Below are 18,545 nucleotides of genomic sequence, written 5' to 3' on the forward strand. Positions count from 1 at the left end.
ACTCACCTCAACTCACTTCTGTTAAATATTGAACACTCCCGAGAGTGTGGAGCTACTTGGATGTAAACCCAGAAGAAGTGCTGAAATCAGCTCCGTGGGGCTTCACTCAACACTGGACTTTGTGGCTCCGGGCTGCACACAAATACACCTGGTATGGTCCCAATGTCTACGTACCCTGAAGGTGGCGCAGTTGAGCTCCAAGTTGGAATGGGAATGTGCCATCCTGTGCTAATCCTGTGCCCTCATGTGGCCCACCCCAAACTGCCCATGTCATAGGCAGAACAGCTCAGCTCCATTCGCATGGTGCCCTAGTGACCCAGCTGGCACAGCTCTCCAAAGGTGACCAGAGGTGTCAGATGGCTTGTATGCCCTGCCAGCTTCGTGTCTGCATTGACCAAACCAGCACAGCAGGGTGAGAGCTCACCGCCCAGTCTCTGAGGTCCAGCGCCCCCAAGTTCACTCTATTGTACTCTGCAGAGCCACGTGAACATTCAGATGATGACCTTGATTGGCACATCACATAAGTCACTATAAAACTTAACGACTGACACCCAAGTTGCTTTCATACATGCCAGTTGCCCCTTTCTGCACCCCACACCTCCGCCCCCCTCACTGCTGCCAGTCAAGCACACCCAAGATGAGCACCCCCACCACAAGCTAATGCCAGTCAATGCAGCAGCTGGCCTGCCAGAAATGGAAATGGCACCAGCCAAGAGACTCCAGGTGTGGGGCACTCAAGCCATGTCCAATATGGCAAAGCAAAGCAACCCAAGTCATACCTCAGGGGCACCAGGCAACTGTGGCATAAAGTGGAGAGCACTGAGACCACCAAGAGAAAAAGTGCCTCAAGCTGTGGCATCAGAGAGGATCAGCCAGTTGTCACAATGTGAAACATGGCACAGAGCAGCAGCCAGTCTGCCAAATGCCAGTTTCTTATTCAATCAGCAGCAAGTTAAAACAGCCGCAGACACCAAACACCCTGCAGGATCAAATCTTGTGGCGGGACTGGAGGGCAAAGGTCACAATGCCAAAGGGCCAGCCATCTTCAGCAGCCTTGGCAGCAGTGCCGGATGCTGCCACTGGACATAGCAGGTGACCGTGACACAAAGGACGGTGGCAGCGGTCAACCCAAAGAGCAAACCAGAGGAGTGAGGGTCATCACAACACCTGCGCGTCCTCAGCGGCTCCATGACCCGTGCCCACTGTGACAGGATGGCACCTCGTGCCCCTGCCCACTTCCCTGGCCCACTCAGCCGGTATTGGTACGGCGTGCAGGGACCCAGCAGTACAGCCTTTGCCAGCCTCGGGTCCCGAAGAAACAGCCAAGGCACACTGGGCCGCACGCCAATCTGCACTGCCAGCTCATCCATGTAGGAGATGAAGTCCTCCTCGGGGGTTTCCCACTGTGAGGCCGCCAACCTGCAGGGAGGTCAAAGGTCAGAGTCAATAGGGAGAGAGGGTCAAATATGGAGTGTCACTGGGCACAGCTGGTCAGAGGCCACCGGTCGGCAGCTACACACCTCAGTTTGGACACTTTGGACTTCTTCTCAATGTCCTCATTCAGCACCTTTGCAGGAGGAAGCGTCTGTGACCCTGAAAAGAGAGCAGCAGTCAGCCACACCTCCAAGACCCGCCCCATCACCACACCCACTCCACTGGCCCCTCCCACTACCGACTCATGGAGGTGCCACTTCAGCGCTCTCACCTGCAATGACCCGCGCTGACCAGCGAGACTGCAGCTCACAGACGGGCAGGAGGGAACCACGTGTGCCAACAAGTCCAATGAAGGTCAGCGTGGGGCGCTTCAGAGCCGCAGGGAAGACATGTTTGTACAGACACTCCCGGATCTTGGACACAGGGAGAAGAGAGGGATCAAGGAAGGGGAAGGACACTTGGTAGCCGGTGGCAAAGATGACCACATCAATTCTGTCCTCCACTGTGCCGTCCTCGAAGACCACGCTGGAGCCCCGCAGCTCCTTTACATTGGGCTTGACCACCACCGCCCCGCAAATGATGCGGCTTGGCAGCTCATCGTTCAGTGTGGGAATTCTGCTGAGCACCCTGGCAAATAGGAGGAAAGTTAGGAGTCAGGTGGACATGAGTGACCAGAGCGTGGCCAGGTGAGGCCAGAGACCTGCCGGGGGTACCTGTGCCGAGGCTGGATGCTGTAGAGGTGATGCTGGACACGCTGCTGGAGCTGCCGCTCAACCAGCCAATTCACCAACGTGAAGGGCAGCAACGTCAGGAGCAGATTCACGAGGCGCGTGTTATAGGAGACGTCTGTCGGGAAGCCACTGCTGGCGATCCGGGAAATGAGCCAACAGCCGCCACGTGTGCTCAAGAAGACCTAGAGGGAGGGAGGGAGGGAGGAGTCCAGGGTTAGGCCCCGCCCCTGCTTAGTCTGTGACCTCTCCCACCTCCTACTCATTGACCCCGCCCCCACTCTTTCAGCGACTCCATGACTTCCACATTGACCACACCCCCCACACTTTCTTCCTTTTTGACTCCGCCCCTCCCCACAAGCACTCAGTGACTCACGATTACACCTGCCTTCTCACTGACCCCGCCTCTCATCTCAGCCCTGGCTTATTGACCCCACCCACAACTGCTCTTTCAGGCTGGACCCCAGCATGTTGTCACCCTACTTTAGTGGCTCAGTGTGACCCAATGTCCACACCTGCTCTGTGACTCGGCTCAGCTCCACTGCGATGTCCCCTGCAGAGTTCCTCATGCCAATCACCACGACTCTCTTGCCCTGAAACCTCTCTGGACGTTTGTAATTTCGGCTGTGGAGGTGCTGCCCCTCGAAGGTCTCGATTCCTGAAAGACAATCTCAGTGTTAATGCTCACCACTAGGTGGCAGCAGCTGACAACAGGACTCCCTTACTCACCTGGGAAGTCCTGCAGTGGCAGGTGAGGGTACGTGTGATGCCCAGTGCAAACCAGCACCCCATCAAAAATGGCAGACTCCTCCAGTCCCTCACTGTTGACCGTCACCACCTCCCACTGGCCAGAGCGGGCAAAGTCAGGGCGCTTCTTCACGCTGCGCACCAAAGTCTGAGGAGAGGCAGTCAGCGGGGGCTCAGTAAGGCACTAAAGACATGGGGGCACGGGGGGCAGTAAAAGGGGGCTTGACGTCTGACCTTGAAGCAAATGTGGCGGAGCAGGTCAAAGTGGCGGGCATACGAGTGCAAATACTCGAGGACCTTGGAGTGGTGCAGGTAGTTGGGAACGTGTGCCGGGAAGGGGAAGTCGCTGTAGCACATCATCTCCTTGGATGTGTTGGTGGTCAGCGAATGGTAGATGCTGGCCTGGCCATCCTGAGGCTCCTCCTGGAGTAAAATTCAAGAGTTAATGGTCCGGCAGCTCGGGCACCAGGCCCCCTCCGGCCAGCGGCCCGCACTCACCTTGAACCTCCAGAGACCACCGATCTCATCGTTCTGCTCGAAGCACACCGGCTGCAGTCCCTCCTCCAGGCAGCACTTAATGGCGGTCAGGCCTGCCACCCCTGCGCCGATCACCGCCACGCGCCGCTTCATCAGGGCTGGGCACACAGCTGCTCGGAAAACCCTGCAAGTGGGAAAGAGGAGCATGTTTTATCTTGGCAGAGTAATATATGTATTGCTCTACTATCCCCTATTGTATTATTAATATGCAGCCTTCGAATGCCTAATCTCACAGACTTACCGCTGTTTATAACGTATTATTTTATATAACTGATCGCCACCGTCCCTTCTATATCTATAACCTCAGGCAATTAGAGACAAGCAGGAGTTAAGTTACACATACAATAATGTATTATCGGTAATATTCATAAATAATAACACAATGCAAAGTACATTTGAATATTGGCAACAAATATAACCTGATAAAATGGTGACGTGTAACTCAGGTGGCACACAGACTTGTAGTTACTTCAAATGTCTCTAGTTAAAGAATCGTTGGTGCTCAGCTTTCAGCCACATGTCTGTTCAAAATGGCTGCTGAGCTGTGCTGTGCTCTTCATTGTGTTGTCTTCAGTTCATGGTGTGATGGTCTTCTTCAGTTGTTAGCAAGAGAGATGCTTCTTCATCATCACAGGTTAGCAAGAGAGAGAATGTGGTCGAGCAAACAGACTTATAAGTTTTCTGTCCCTGGCGGTCTGCACGAGTAAAACTGTAATCCGGAGGCGCAGATTCGATTAAAACAGCCGCGCCGTCTGAGCTAAGCCACGCTTCACTTAGTGCAAGAAAATCAATGTTTCTATCACTAATAAGATCGTTTATAACAAATGTCTTGTTAGTTAAAGCTCTAACATTTAGTAGTGCCGTATTTAATGTTTCGGAGGTGCAGAGCTGAATTTTATGTGCGTTATTGGTATTCAGAATGAAAACTAAGTTATTGTTGTTAATGTCGCTCTGTGCGTATTTTTTATGTAATCTACAGTATGGTTTTATAGTTTTAATGCATTGTTGGTCTAAAGTAGTAATTGCAATTCAATTATTGGTGTTTATGCTGCACTGCCGAGATTTTTCACGTGCATTACGATTTGTTATTAGATTATTAATGTTGTGCACTTTAACGGTAGAGTACATAGCACAGCTTATCTCCTGCCCCAAAACCATACGTCAAACATCCTGGCTTCCTTGCAGGGGGTTCAAAGACTTTAGCAGAGAAATACTCATCAATCTCTCAAATCCTGTCGTAAAATTACAAAGAAAAGGTTGGGCAAACACGAATGCCTCTCACCACAGTAACACTAAATTACAAATAAAGACATACAAAACATTTATCAAGTTATATGTAAAATCTCACATCCCAACAGAGCATAAAAACGTCTGCCTGCCTGGCACTTGTGGTCGGACAGCCTGAGCATGTGGTCACCTTATATGAGGGGCTGGGAGGGCCCGCCTTCATCTGACAGTCGAGGGTGGCACAGACTCGACCAGCCCCACCCCCTTAAACAGGGCCCCGCCCACTTTGTTCTGCTCCCGTGCGGCTTTACTGTCATTTTATTTATGCAGCAGATATCTCTCTAAAATCACTTGTGAGTTCCTTGGGGTCCCTGGTGTGGTTTGACCCCCCAAAGCTGGTCATAGCTGCAGCAAGTCACCTTCCTTCAACTGAAATGTAATTAATTAAGGTGTGGGAAATATGAATATGTGTGAAGTGTCCTCTGAACATTAGAACATTCAAACACTCTGGAACAGGCCATTCAGCCCAACAAGCTCGCCAGTCCTCTCCACTTATTTCCTCCAAGACAACATCAAGTCGAGTTTTGAAAGTCCCTAACGTCTTACTGTCCACCACACTACTTGGTCGCTTATTCCAAGTGTCTATCGTTCTTTGTGTAAAGAAAAATTCCTAATGTTTGTGTGAAATTTCCCCTTCACAAGTTTCCAGCTGTGTCCCCGTGTTCTTGATGAGCTCATTTTAAAATACAAGTCTCGATCCACTGGACTAATTCACTTCATAATTTTAAACACTTCAATCATGTCACCTCTTAATCTTCTTTTCTTTAAACTGTAAAGGCTCAGCTCTTTTAATCTTCATCACTCATCCTCTGTAGCCCTGAATCAGCCTAGTCGCTCTTCTCTGGACCTTTTCTTGTGCTGCTCTGTCTTTATGGAGACCCCAACTGCCCCCCACACTCCAGATGTGACCTCACCAGTGTGTTATAAAGCCTGAGCGTCACCTCCTGTGACTTGAACTCCACGCATCAAGGCGCTATATAACATGACAGTCTGTTAGCCTTCTTCATGGCTTCTGAACACTGCCTGGCAGTTGAGTCCACTATGACTCCTAAATCCTTCTCATAAGGTGGACTCTCGATGTTCAGACCTCCATTCTGTATTCAAACCTAATATTTTTACTTCCTATGTGTAATTCTTCACATTTACTGACATTAAATTTCATCGTCCACCAATCTGCCCAAGCCTGTCTGCTGTCCAAGTCATTCTGTGATGATATAACGGATTCCAAATTATCTGCTAATCCACCTATCTTGGTATCATCTGTGAACTTCACCAGCTTGTTCCTTATATTCCAATCTAAGTCATTTATAGATATTAAAAATAGCAGTGGCCCCCTCACTGCCCCCTGCTGGTCACCACTCTGAACATCGGCCAGTTCTGATGAGGTTCCTCACACCATCACCCTCTGCTTCTTGTGTCTGAGCCAATTCTGTGCCCATCTAAAACATCACCCTGAACTCCCACTTCTTTTAATTTGATGCCCACCTCTCATGTGGCACCTCATCAAATGCTTTCTGAAAGTCCACATCACTAATCTCATCTCCTCCTCTCTCCTCGTCTCCTTGTGTTCCTCCTCATAGAATTCCAGCCTGTTAGTAAAACACGGCCTCCCTCTTCTGACCCCACGCTGACTGTCCTGTCCTTGCCATGTGTTGCTTAATCTTTTCCTTAATAATTCTTTCCATTAATTTTCCTGTGATGCCCGTTTACCTTACTGGCCTGTAGTTGCTCTGATCTGCCCTGTCACCCTTTTTATATTATGGGATGTTATTTGCCATTTTCCAGTCCTTCGGAATCTCTCCAGTGCTCGGTGACTTCCTAAAAATACGTGTCAATGGTTTATATCTGAACTCAGCCTCCTTCTTAAGAACACGAGGATGAATATTATCTGGGCCTGGTGACCCTGTCTCTGATCAGACATTTGGCATGCTGCCTCATGGCTCCAGGGACTCGGGTTCAAATCCCAGCCACTCTTGCTCTCCTCCCTCAGCCCAAAGTGTGCCAACCGCAAATGAGAGAAAATGTCGAGCTCGGGCCGTCACCAAAATCTGACGCCAAATTCAGAAATCAAAGGTCTGAGTAGCAAAAGCAGGGTGGTCACGATACCAACTGCTCTGACCCCCCGTCTTGGAAACTGAAGGGCTGAGTGTGCCCACCTTCACTGGGGTGACGTCACGGGCCGCACCGTCAGAAACGAGCAACAATGGCATCAAGTATAATGTCTTACAGCAGCATTCTATGGACTTATGGACACATGAACTTCAGAAAAGGAATCTTAGATCACAACATAGAGGGGTGCCCCATGGCAGACTGGCACCTGCCCCACCAGCCTCTTGGGGGGCACATAAAGGTGGATGAGTGAACTCCTGAGGATGCCTGACGTTAGCACCTGGCAGGCTGGAGATGACATTTCAGGTGAAAATCCTGCAACAGCTGAACGATGAAGACGATGTCCTGCTGCTGTGAGGACGTTTTTATGCCATCATCTTCACTGTGGATGTGATTTATAATTTGATCCTCCCAACTGGGACTGGACTGGGCGTTCACTGAAGGTCAGTGCGGGGGTCCGAGCTGCAGGCTGGGGGCCGATCAGAGCAAAGTGAAAGACCACCATGTAGCCAGCACTGGCCACCTCACCTGTCACAGGTTACACTGTACAAGGGGTGTCATTATGAACAGAGATATAAAATGTCACGTGGCGACAGGCATTTCTACCTGTGGTGACATTTTGGGGGCCCGTCAGGCACTTGAAATAAACGTTTATGGTGACATTATGGAGACTTCATGTCAAGAAGTGCAACGAAAGCCGCGGGTGGTCACGATGCACCGCTGACCCGCTGTGCCCCTCGAATTTGGTTTGATTGTGTCCTGCTGGTCAGTTGCCAGGCTCAGTCACTGATGAGCAGACTGAAATGCTGAAAGGCCGAGGATGCAATGCTCAGGACTGGCGCCCCCTACTGGTTCAAACCAGTATTCCATTGTCATTTGTCACAGATTTGGAAATATTTGTATTTCTGCCATAGTGCTTAAGCCTCCTTTAATCTCAGTTAAAAATGAGGAGAGGAGACCCCCGGGCAAGCAATGCAGGGGAGTCAGTGCTACTTCAGCATCAGATCAGGCACCTATTGAGGAGGAGGAGGAGGTTAGGCGCACACGCTGATACAGCGCATTGACGCACCCACCACGTGACAGACCACCTTGTTGAGGCTGAAATGAAAGAAAAATCCCAAAAATGAAGACAGAGATGAAGCCTTCAGAAATCAGAGCTGCTGATTAGCTGTGCAGACTCCATCTCTGTTGTCAGTCATTGGCACTGGAACATCAGGAATCTGATCATTATAATTTGTTACTCACCCTCACCTTCTCTGTTGCTCTTCTCGCTACCCAAATGTGCCACTCGGTGCCACGGCCCACCTGCCTGCCTAAAGCACAGGGGTCCTGTCATCGGATTGGCTGGCCCAGCGCTGGCCAAATGGGAAAGGCAGCTTGATGGCCGAGGTCTCCAGGACTCTGAACAAATCCAAATCCTATTATGGGATGTCATCTCCTGCTCCGTACTCGTAATTCTTTGTATTTTTATACTGTATATTAAAGGAGGATTTGTTCTGTTCTGTGTATTGTATTGTATTGTATTGTATTGTATTGACCCCCTTTGTTTGACACCCACTGCATACCCAGCCTATCTGGTAAGGGGGTCTCTCTCTGAACTGCCTTTCCGGAGGTTTCTTCCATTTTTTCCCTACAAGGTTTTTTTTTTGGGAGTTTTTCTTGTCTTCTTAGAGAGTCGAGGCTGGGGGGCCGTCAAGAGGGAGGGCCTGTTAAAGCCCATTGCGCCACTCCCTGTGTGATTTTGAGCTATACAGAAATGTTTTAAAATGACCTCCATGTGACATGCAGAAATGCCCGCTGTGTTCCAATTAAAATGTAGAAAACTCAGCTTTGTAATTTCAGCATCGACACCAAGACAGAGAAGCTGTGAAGTAAAAGGAGTCAAAACTCGGCTGAGCTGCAGCCACAGGGGGGCGCCAGCCTGCTGTGAGGGCTGCAGGACTGTGGATGGCGGCTTTGATTGTCGCCCAGCACTCCTGCCACACCAGGCACGTTCACAGCGCCCTCTGCTGGCATCGGAGTTTCCGCAAAACTCTAAAAATCATCTTTGTGACGTTTTGGAGATTTTAACACGCAAGGAATCCAACTCTGCAGACGGAATTCACTTCATTTGAGCCATCTTTCCCGATGCCCTTTAGTTTTGCCAGTGGGCACCGCTGTACTTTGGTTTTTGCATCCTTCATTTCCATGCTGATTCTCCTGATTCCCTGGAGTTGTGCTGATATGAAGTTCACCCTGCTGGTGTCTCTTCACCTGCCCACTTTCAGTCAGTACGCCATGAGAGTTTACAGCATGAAGAAAATCATCCCCTCCGTGTGCTGCACCGTCACTCGAGGTGGCTGTCACTATTCTACACACGATACCAGTCAAGTACTACAAAGAGTACACGACACGTGTTTCACACTAACGAACCTGAGACGGGCACCACGGCGGCTGGCACGCTCACTTGACAGGCTGCAGATCAGAGTATCACATGCACAGGTCTGATGACAATCTGCAGAATATATTTAAATAAGTTTATATCGTCTACGCCAGGCTAAGGAGACTCAAGCTGCCCACCAGTCCATAGTCGCCCGTCTGGTGCTCTGCACGGAGGTCTCCTGGGGAAGCAACCTGAGCTGAAAAGAAGCACAACGGCTGAACAAACCAATCAGGAAACTCTGTGCCATCACCAGGTGGACCCTGGGCACAATGGAAGGGGTGGCAGAAAAGAGAATAGTGGCAAAATTGGATGCCATCCTGAAAAATCCTCCCCCCCCATCCCCTCCAGGAGACGCTCTCATGGAGCTCTTCATTCCAGCCTCTGGGGGTCTTTTCTGCCCGCTGCTATCAGGCAATTCAACGCTTCCTCCTAAGGAACTTGTTAAGTTTATTTTGAAATGTCTGAGCAATGCACATTTATTTATTTACGATCGATTGATCGATTGGCGGTATTCTCTGCCCTATGCATGTGTATCTGTATCTGGTCTAATATGGCGACGTCACCTTTGTCTTGATGCCCAGCGTCCAGTTTGGCACTCCTGTTGTCACACGTGCTGATTGCTGCGCTATTGCCGTTTTGCTTCTTTGGATTTGTTCTCCATGTTGCTGTCTTTGCCTTCGGATTGTGTTTTGGGTTTTATTCACTTTTGATTGCCTTTGCTGGCAACGTCTTCTTGCTTTGTGTACTTGTGGAGCATTTTTACGATAAGAAATCTTTACTTTCACAAAGATTCTATGTGGCCCTTTAAGTATCTAGCTGGGGTTTTGGATGGGAATTCCCCCTCTAGTGGGCATTTCTGGCTAAAGAGGACTCGATTGGTCAGCCTAGCAGCAGGAATGCTTCTCTGAACAACAAACAACAAATATTTATTTATATATTTGAATTAATTTGGGGGCTGCTGAGCCAGTGCAGAAGTGTGGCTGAGCAAGTGAAGAGGGGAGTCACGAGGAGGAAGAGGCACTGCTGAAACAGAGCATTGTGGAGCCATTTTGAAATGTATTTAATGTACTGATATTCTGTGATAAACTCAAAAAAGCATCGGCTTGTAGCTTTGACTTCCCACAACATGTGCCCATCGTACATGAGAACATCAGAAATGTGAGAAACGAGAGGAGAGGAGAGCATTCAGGCCACTTGTCACTTCTCCTCCACGTCCTTCTTAAAGCTCATCCAGACCTCTGCTTCAGCAGACACTTGAAGGAGTCAAAGACACCGAAGAAAAAATGTTCATGCAAGATAAACGGCGCATGCTGTGATCACGAGGCTTCACTCGGGGCAATAAAACCACCAGCAAGGAGGACCCACAGGGTGGCACAGATTGGCAGCTGCCACACCCCCATGGTCCCTACCACCCTCAGTGTGACCAGGCTGGCTGTACTCCTACAATCAGCATGAACCTTTCTATGAAAACAGAAAAAGAAAGAAATTGGTGTGCAAAAAAAGAGACACCCCTGGCCCGCGTCACCCACATGTGCAGCCCGCCGCTCTCATGCCGTACGTCTTTATGTATGCGAGCTGTGAAATCGGCCAGGACCGTCTGCTCTGCTGGGATTCGTTATGCCATGAAAAAACCAGTCAATCTGACCAGTGCACAGTGGTACATAAAGAAGGAGGACGCCTCATGCCTGGACAAACTGGTGAGGATGGCAGGCTCTATTGTAGGCACGGAGCTGGACAGTTTGAAATCCATGGCAGAGCGACGGGCGCTGAGCAGGCTGCTGTCAATCATGGAGAATCCACTGAACAGGATCATCTCCAGACAGAGGAGCAGCTTCAGAGACAGACAGACTGCTGTCACCGTCCTGCTCCACTGACAGACTGAGGAGACCCCACACTATGTGACTGGGGGGGTAAACGTTAACATTATTCAAAGTTATTGTCTGTTATACCGTCATTGTTATCACTCTTTAATTTAATATTGTTCTTTATCAGTATGCTGCTGCTGGAGTGTGTGAATTTATAAAGTATCTATCTATCTATCTATCTATCTATCTATCTATCTATCTATCTATCTATCTATCTATCTATCTATCTATCTATCTATCTATCTATCTATCTATCTATCTATCTTTTATATAGTGCCTTTCACTCTATCTATCCATCTATCTATCTATCTACTCACAGGCTGCTCAAGCCGTTCTTTATGCAAACCCATAACCCCAGTCCTGGCATCGCTGCACTGGCGCCCAGTTCAGTTTAGCTCAGATTTCCAAATCCTCCTCAGTACTGTACTGGGAAGTCGCACCGTGTCAGCCATTATGAATGTAGTGAGAAGTCAAGCTAAAGGACCCCTTTGATTGGCTAACTAGACAGATTACGACATGCCGGGCGGCTCGGACCCCTTCGTCAGGTAAAATAATGATTTAAGGGCCCTGAGTCGCCCTCAAAGCTGCCATGTTGTAATCTTTTAACTTTCAAAGCCTCAAAGGCCCTGCTTACTTATCTGAGCGGACACGAAGATCTCAAGATGGTGGTCCAAAGTGGGGGGGTCAAGCTCTTAGTTACGGGACCCCAAAGCTGTGGAGTGACCTCCTGCTACTCTAAGAGGAGCCCCTCAGTCTCGGCCTGAAGACTTTGCTGATGTCCTACCCATCAAATGACCCTGCACTGCCGTTTCCCCCATTTTGTGACTGGCAGGGACCCCCTGATGATGCACATCTCTCTTTTTTTTCACTTCATTTGCCTTTTCTTTTTGATTCTGCCAGCATTTCCTGATAGTGGAGTTTGAGGGGTTCATGCAGCTTCTCCATTTATTCTGAACTTTTAACTTCTTGATGCCTGATGGGCTTCTGGGACAAACTGAGCCAAAGATGTCCTCGAGTTCTGCTCCAGGATCTCCAACATGTTCGTGTTTGCTGTCACCGCCATTAAGACTGCTGATGCATCGGAAATAAGATTAGCCAAAGTCCATTTGCAGCGCTTCCTCGTCTCGCCGACTGCCGTTTCCTTTTCTCCGAGCTCCTCAGTTTCTCGAGTTGATTGCACCGTCAGACGTAATAATGGGATTAACGCGATTTCCGGCTTGTGACTTGAAAGGCCTGTAGTTTGTCATTTCAGCCCCGTTTGCCTCTCGGCCATCAGGACGGCTGCCATTCGCGTTATCACAACTTTAAACGGCGGCTCACTTGAGTGTCATGCATTTTAATGGCAGCGTCACTTATCTGAGGTGGCCCTCCGTGTGCAGTCGTCCGTGAAAATGTGACCAGCAAATCTTAATGTCTTACTGCGGTCACAAGTCACATGAGAGACAACAGAAGATGTTTGTCAGATGCCTTCTAGCAGAATTACACACACGTCCCTCTCTTTCTTGCTTTTCTTTCTATTTTTCATTCTGTCGCTACGAATTCTTCTGGTTCTGCCTTGGACGAGTGGTGGGACTTTCAGGTATGTCTGCCACGTCTGTGGGCCAGTCGAGAATTGTTTAAACTAGGGAATGGGGCGGCAGGGAGTTTAGGACAGGCGAGGGTTAGATCTGAACATGGAGGAACAAACAGTGGTGTAGAAATACAAATGAATAGAAATGTAAATTCTAAACAAACACGTAAAGGTATAAAAGGATATCAGAGAGGCTAAAAGACAGTTGGAGAGGAATAGCAGATAAGGAGAAAGACAACCATAAGAGATTCTTTCAGTATTTTAGTAGTAAAAGAACAGTTAAGGAGGAGGTCAAGTGCATCAGGAATAGTAAAGAGAATTAAAAGATACAGACAATGAAATAGCAGATGCCCTAAACTTACATTTTTCTGAGGTGTTCACAAGTGAGCGAGTGGATAACCTCAGAGCAGTAACAGGGACTACTAAGGAGGTACTGAGGGATTTGGAAATTGTAGAGGGAGAAGTGCTGCTCAGATTAAATAAGATGAAATCAAACAAATCACCAGGCCCAGATAATATTTATCCTCGTGTTCTTAAGGAGGCTAGTGAGTACAGATATAAACCCTTGACATGTATTTTTAGGAAGTCACTGAGCACTGGAGAGATTCTGAAGGACTGGAAAATGACAAATATCATCCCATTATATAAAAAGGGTGACAGGGCAGATCAGAGCAACTAAAGGCCAGTAAGCTTAACATGAAGCATCACAGGAAAATTAATGGAAGGAATTATTAAGGAGAAGATGGAGCAACACCTGGCAAGGACAGGACAGTCAGCGTGGGGTCAGAAGAGGGAGGTCGTGTTTGACTAACAGGCTGGAATTCTATGAGGAGGCAACAAAAGGATACGATCAAAGTGGAGCTTACAACTATTAACACTGCTTTTTGAATCCCATTCTAAATGGCATATAACAGGTGCTCTATACGTTACCTTAATGCTGAGGTCGACGTCGATTACTCAGATTTCAGCCTACCTTAGACGAGCAGCACGGCTGGCAGCGACATAAAGGGCTTTGCTGGGCACCTGACCTGCTTTTTAACTCCAACTGATGCATTTAAAGACAAGCATTACACGGGAGTTAAGCTTCAACATTTCCTGACAGTTCTTGACGCAGTTCCCAGTAGTTTTGCATGACTTATAAAATCCCAAGCATTGCTGCTATTCACAGGTTGACTCAAAGCTTCCAACTCTTTCAAAAAAATGTTGTTTCAGTTTAAAACGGCAGACGTAACAAGTTCCACATCAGGAATGCCATTCTTCTGTCGGGTGACGTCACCTCCGGTGCCCCGTTAGCTGCAGTTCTGTCAATTGCAATGCGGCCCGCTCCGAGTTGTTTTTGTACTAAATGAGTTTAAAGTCGTCACCCACTAAATGATGAATGAATGTTAAGCGACTGATCGATTCATTTAAGTAGAACATTAATATGTGGGGCAGCATGGTGGCGCAGTGGGTAGCGCTGCTGCCTCACAGTTAGGAGACCCGTCTGGGTTCGCTTCCCCGTCCGCCCTGCGTGGAGTTTGCATGTCCTCCCCGTGTTTCCTCCCACAGTCCACAGACCTGCAGGTTAGGTCCCTAAAGTGTCCCTAGTGTGTCCCTAGTGTGTGTGTGTGCCCTGTGGTGGGCTGGCGCCCTGCCCGGGGTTTGTTTCCTGCCTTGCATCCTGTGTTGGCTGGTTTGGCTCCAGCAGACCCCCGTGACCCTGTATTTAGGATATAGCGGGTTGGATAATCGATGAATGGACATTCTGTTCAAAGTGTGATTCTGCACATATTCTAAAATATTCATTTTTATTTCTTTCTAGAATGACAAACACAAACTAAACAGATGATAAAGTGACTGCAAACGCAGTCGATAAGCTTTCCTTGCTTGGCAAAAATCACATACATCAGTCACATACTTTTAGAATGTCCGAATTTCGATTGTGGCTTTATAAATAAAAATTAAAATGATAGAGACAATAGAAAGAAAACACAAAAGCATTAAAAACGAGGAAGGTTCTCAAAGTCTGTAAGGTAAGCCCTCTCTCTCGCACGCACATTGTTCTTCCTTTTGTTAACGTCTGACTGCCCTATTGAAAGACACGCTGCGCGCCTGCTGTGCCCTCACATTAACACAACAACACAGCGACAGTGAAGCCCACGGTGGCCGACGACTTCTACAAACTCGAATCCCCAGGAGGCTCCCCTTCCGCGGGCTCGACGTGCGCGCGCCGGGCGGGGCCTCTTCGCGTGACGTCACACACCTCCCGCCCGCCCTCACCGCACCTGTGGGAGCGCCCGGTGGCACAATAAGGAGAGAAGAAGACTCCCCGAATGAGCCGGCGCTCAGTTCTCAGTGAGAAGACCACACAACCTGCCCATCCAGAGCTGGCATTTCAGTGGATACTTTGCGTTTGGAGCGACGCGACCCTCTGCCAATGAAACGCGCGAGCTTATCTTGAATTGCTTTTCTTGAGGACCGAAATGGACATGAGCAGTGACCCGGAGCTTCTCCCAAAAATTCTACCCGAACGTTAAGCGAGCGCAGCGACGCGTGAGCTCCGCAAACTGTCCGTCGCAGCCGAAGGGGTCGATTCTGACCCAAAAGTGCTTCCGCAGCTTCTTTGTCCGTCAAAGCCCACCCGCGCGCACTCTGTCCCCGTGCACTCATTTCGCCCACCGCCCAGAGGCGTCGTTAGGGTTTTCAGCGCCCGGGGACAACTGAAGATTTCGCGCCCCTCCTCTTTGACAAAATGCAACGAGGAAGAGAAAGAAAATTTTAAAAATGTATTTAAAATAATAGTATTTTAAGAAAAAAAAAAATGTCATAAACGTCTGCGAAAATGATAACGCCGCCTCGTGTTCTTTAAAATCTAAATCCGTCATTAGTTTTTGTAAGAAAAAAATTCCTTTTCCGCATTTAAAAATGATTGTAAAGAAAGTATATATCAAATTATAAAGCAAAATAGTTCTATATTTATAAAAACTGCATTACGTCTAGACTTTTGAGGCCATCTCCTAGAATACTTCACGACAGCCAATCGATTTTCTGTCAAACACATCAACACAAATCACTTGGCACACAGAAATGGCGTTTGTACCAACTTAGACAGACAAGGATACCCTAATGCCTCACGTCAGTCGCGCCACCTGTTTAATGACGTCAGAAATGTTTCTGGGTGGGAGTCAAGCATGTCAGAGTAGTGGAGGGGATCGATTATTGTCTGTTAGGTATAAAGAACTAATACGTGCTTCGAAATCAGAAAGAGACAAAAAGCAGGAAAAGTGACGGACTGAGTGTGCGAATGTTTTTTATTTACTTTTTAGTGCATTTAAGATTGGAAAACATTTCATTCTAAAATTTCGTAACATCAATTTGGCGCAGATGTGCCCCCTTGCACAACACCCGGCTACGCCCCTGCCAACGCCCGCTCGGTTTTTATGATTCAGGGAGACCGGAATTGATTTTTTGTGTTCTTATAAGAATTCATTCGCTTTGAAGTCACTTCAGTTTTTAAGTCCGGCGCCCTCTGCTGATGCCCCGCTGAACGACCCCTTCCACCCCTAAAAATCCTTCATTTTGGAACACCTTTAATCATATTTTGTACAGCAAATCACGCGCATGTAATAAAAAGTAACCCAGCACGGACCCTCGGGGGGTTCACTGCTATGGGACACGAGGAGTCAACGAGTTTCCTTTTCAAAAAGCTTCGAAAAAACGGGTCTCTGGGATGTCGTTGTCTGCTATGTTGTCGCTGCCGACTATGAATATGGTCATATTTTGGATACTTGATTCTTTCCCGGTGGTCCTGGCCCTCTAAGTGACACTCCCACGATGCATTTCAAATATTAGATGTGGGCTGTCGTTTTCGACCATTTCGGGGTCACTGGTTACGAATATGAGATTATTTTCGATACTTTACTAGCCCTTAATAGACCTCCATCAGGGGTGACAAATGACAGTTCTGTGACGATCGATCGAGAATATTGTAACGCGCACCCAGATGGAAAGGCTGAATGGGAGTTGAGTCCAATAACGGGCGCGTTTATCCCACAACAAATGATTTACAGTGGTCTTCTAGCAGAGTCAAACGGCACTGTAAAAGCCGTGTAAGAAGCCCCCTAAAAATGACAAGTCACTTCACTAGGCATGCAGGCTCTCGCAGTGTTGCCGGTGAGAATGTGCCCATATTTGAACGGAAAGCCCTGAAAGTGGAGCTCCGCTGTGACACCCCCGACTCCCCTCTCCCAACAATCCATCCCACCGCCTGACGCTGTTTACTCGCCTTTCTCCGTGAAACGTTTAACCAGAGCTGGACGGCGCCTGGCGACAGACTGCAGGTCACCTCACCTCACGTGCGACGCCGAGCTGCGCGAACTTCAGCAAAGTTCAGCCTCTCAGCGCGCGTCATTGCGCCACGGTGGGCGGGGCTCCACGCCAGTCAGGCCTTCAGTTCACATGGCGCTCCTTGAGGATCGCGTGGCGCCCAAGCGACCTTCATCCACTCGTTAGAAATGAGGGCATCAGGGCGCTTCCTCGTATCGGGGTCCTTTAGCTCTGTGAGGGCTCCACAAACAGACTGATTTGTAGGCTACACCACCAATGGATTCGCGATTTTAACGGGACTTGGTCACGAAGGCCCAGTTCAGGTTTTCTTGATCATTTCCATCCTGTTAGGTGGCCCACCAGGCATTAAAGATTTCTGTTTTGTCCACTTATTACTGTCAAAGCACAAAGAACCCACTCAGAATGAAAACCACACAAACCAGTAAAGGGTCATGAAAGAGGCAGTTCCATTTAAGGGGGTACGGCGCCGCAGGTCCACACGTCAGCTTAAAGGGGCTGCTCACGCTGTCTCCCAGTAAATCCCGCGCCCGCTCCTTGCTCGATTTGGCTCTGTACTGTTTGTACCCTGCGTGTGTGCGTGTATGTCCTCCGTCCAGGTGCTGTACCTACCCGTGTTTGCCCTCCACGCTCAGATCTGTTGGCTCTCAGGACTGAGTGAGGCCCGTCTGATAATCCATGGAGGAGCAACTTGGGGTCTTCTATTTTGTGGACTGCATGGTCTCCATCACTTTATGTGAGCAGGTTGTGGAGCTCAGGTCCCTGCATCGGCTTCTGTTGTCTCCTTGTAACTATGGAGGTGTCTTCACTTATTGCTTGACACAAGGAGGATGGCAGGACTTTGAGCGCTGGTTATGCTGGCGACCTCCCCAAATGATGACCCCACCTCAGGAGGCTCACCTGTAAGCACTTTGACTTTTCTTGTCCACCTGAATGGCTGGCAGGGTGAACTGCATGGCCAGAAGACAGAAGAGGCGTGAGGTGATGGTTTAAGGAGGGCACCTGCACGCTGGCACCAATTAATAAAGCTAAAATACGAATGAATGAGTTGACAGACAGATATTGTCGGCTTCTTTTATGCTTTCTGCTTTACTTCCTTGTCCTTTTAAACAGATTTGTGTCCTTAGCTGTGCTCGTTCTGCGTTTAGTCGTTTGTCAAATCCTCCTTCCATCTCACGTGTCACATTGTCACAGCACTCTGGGACTCTGACGTGTGCTGCGCCAAATGAGACGGACCTGAACTGAACTATTGGCGATCCTAACTTGTCCCTAGTGTGTGCTTGGCATGTGTGTGTGTGTGTGCCCTGCGGTGGGCTGGTGCCCTGCCTGGGGTTTGTTTCCTGCCTGGAGTTTTTTTTTGTTTTTTCTGTCCCCCCTGGCCATTGGACCACCTCACTCTCATTCTATGTTAATTAATGTTGACTTATTTTATTTTCTTATTGTGTCTTTTATTTTTCTGTTCTTTATTATGTAAAGCACTTTGAGCTTCTGTTTGTATGAAAATGTGCTCTAGAAGTAAATGT

General features: G+C 48.5%; 1 protein-coding gene across 1 annotated transcript; it reads right to left on the reverse strand.

Annotated features, from left to right (window-relative positions):
* Positions 1-656: 656 nt before the first annotated feature.
* On the reverse strand, positions 657-17,050 carry LOC120515028 (flavin-containing monooxygenase 5-like). The gene is made up of 9 exons (XM_039735717.1): positions 16,964-17,050; positions 3,408-3,570; positions 3,144-3,332; positions 2,892-3,057; positions 2,678-2,820; positions 2,148-2,347; positions 1,706-2,061; positions 1,521-1,593; positions 657-1,419 (listed from the first exon to the last, which is right to left on the reverse strand). The coding sequence occupies exons 2-9, from the start codon at positions 3,537-3,539 to the stop codon at positions 1,020-1,022; spliced, it is 1,659 nt and encodes a 552-aa protein (XP_039591651.1). The 5' UTR covers positions 3,540-3,570; positions 16,964-17,050; the 3' UTR covers positions 657-1,019.
* Between the last annotated feature and the right edge of the window lie 1,495 nt (positions 17,051-18,545).

Source organism: Polypterus senegalus, chromosome 14 (genome assembly GCF_016835505.1).
Source record: "Polypterus senegalus isolate Bchr_013 chromosome 14, ASM1683550v1, whole genome shotgun sequence".
Classification (NCBI taxonomy): domain Eukaryota; kingdom Metazoa; phylum Chordata; class Cladistia; order Polypteriformes; family Polypteridae; genus Polypterus; species Polypterus senegalus.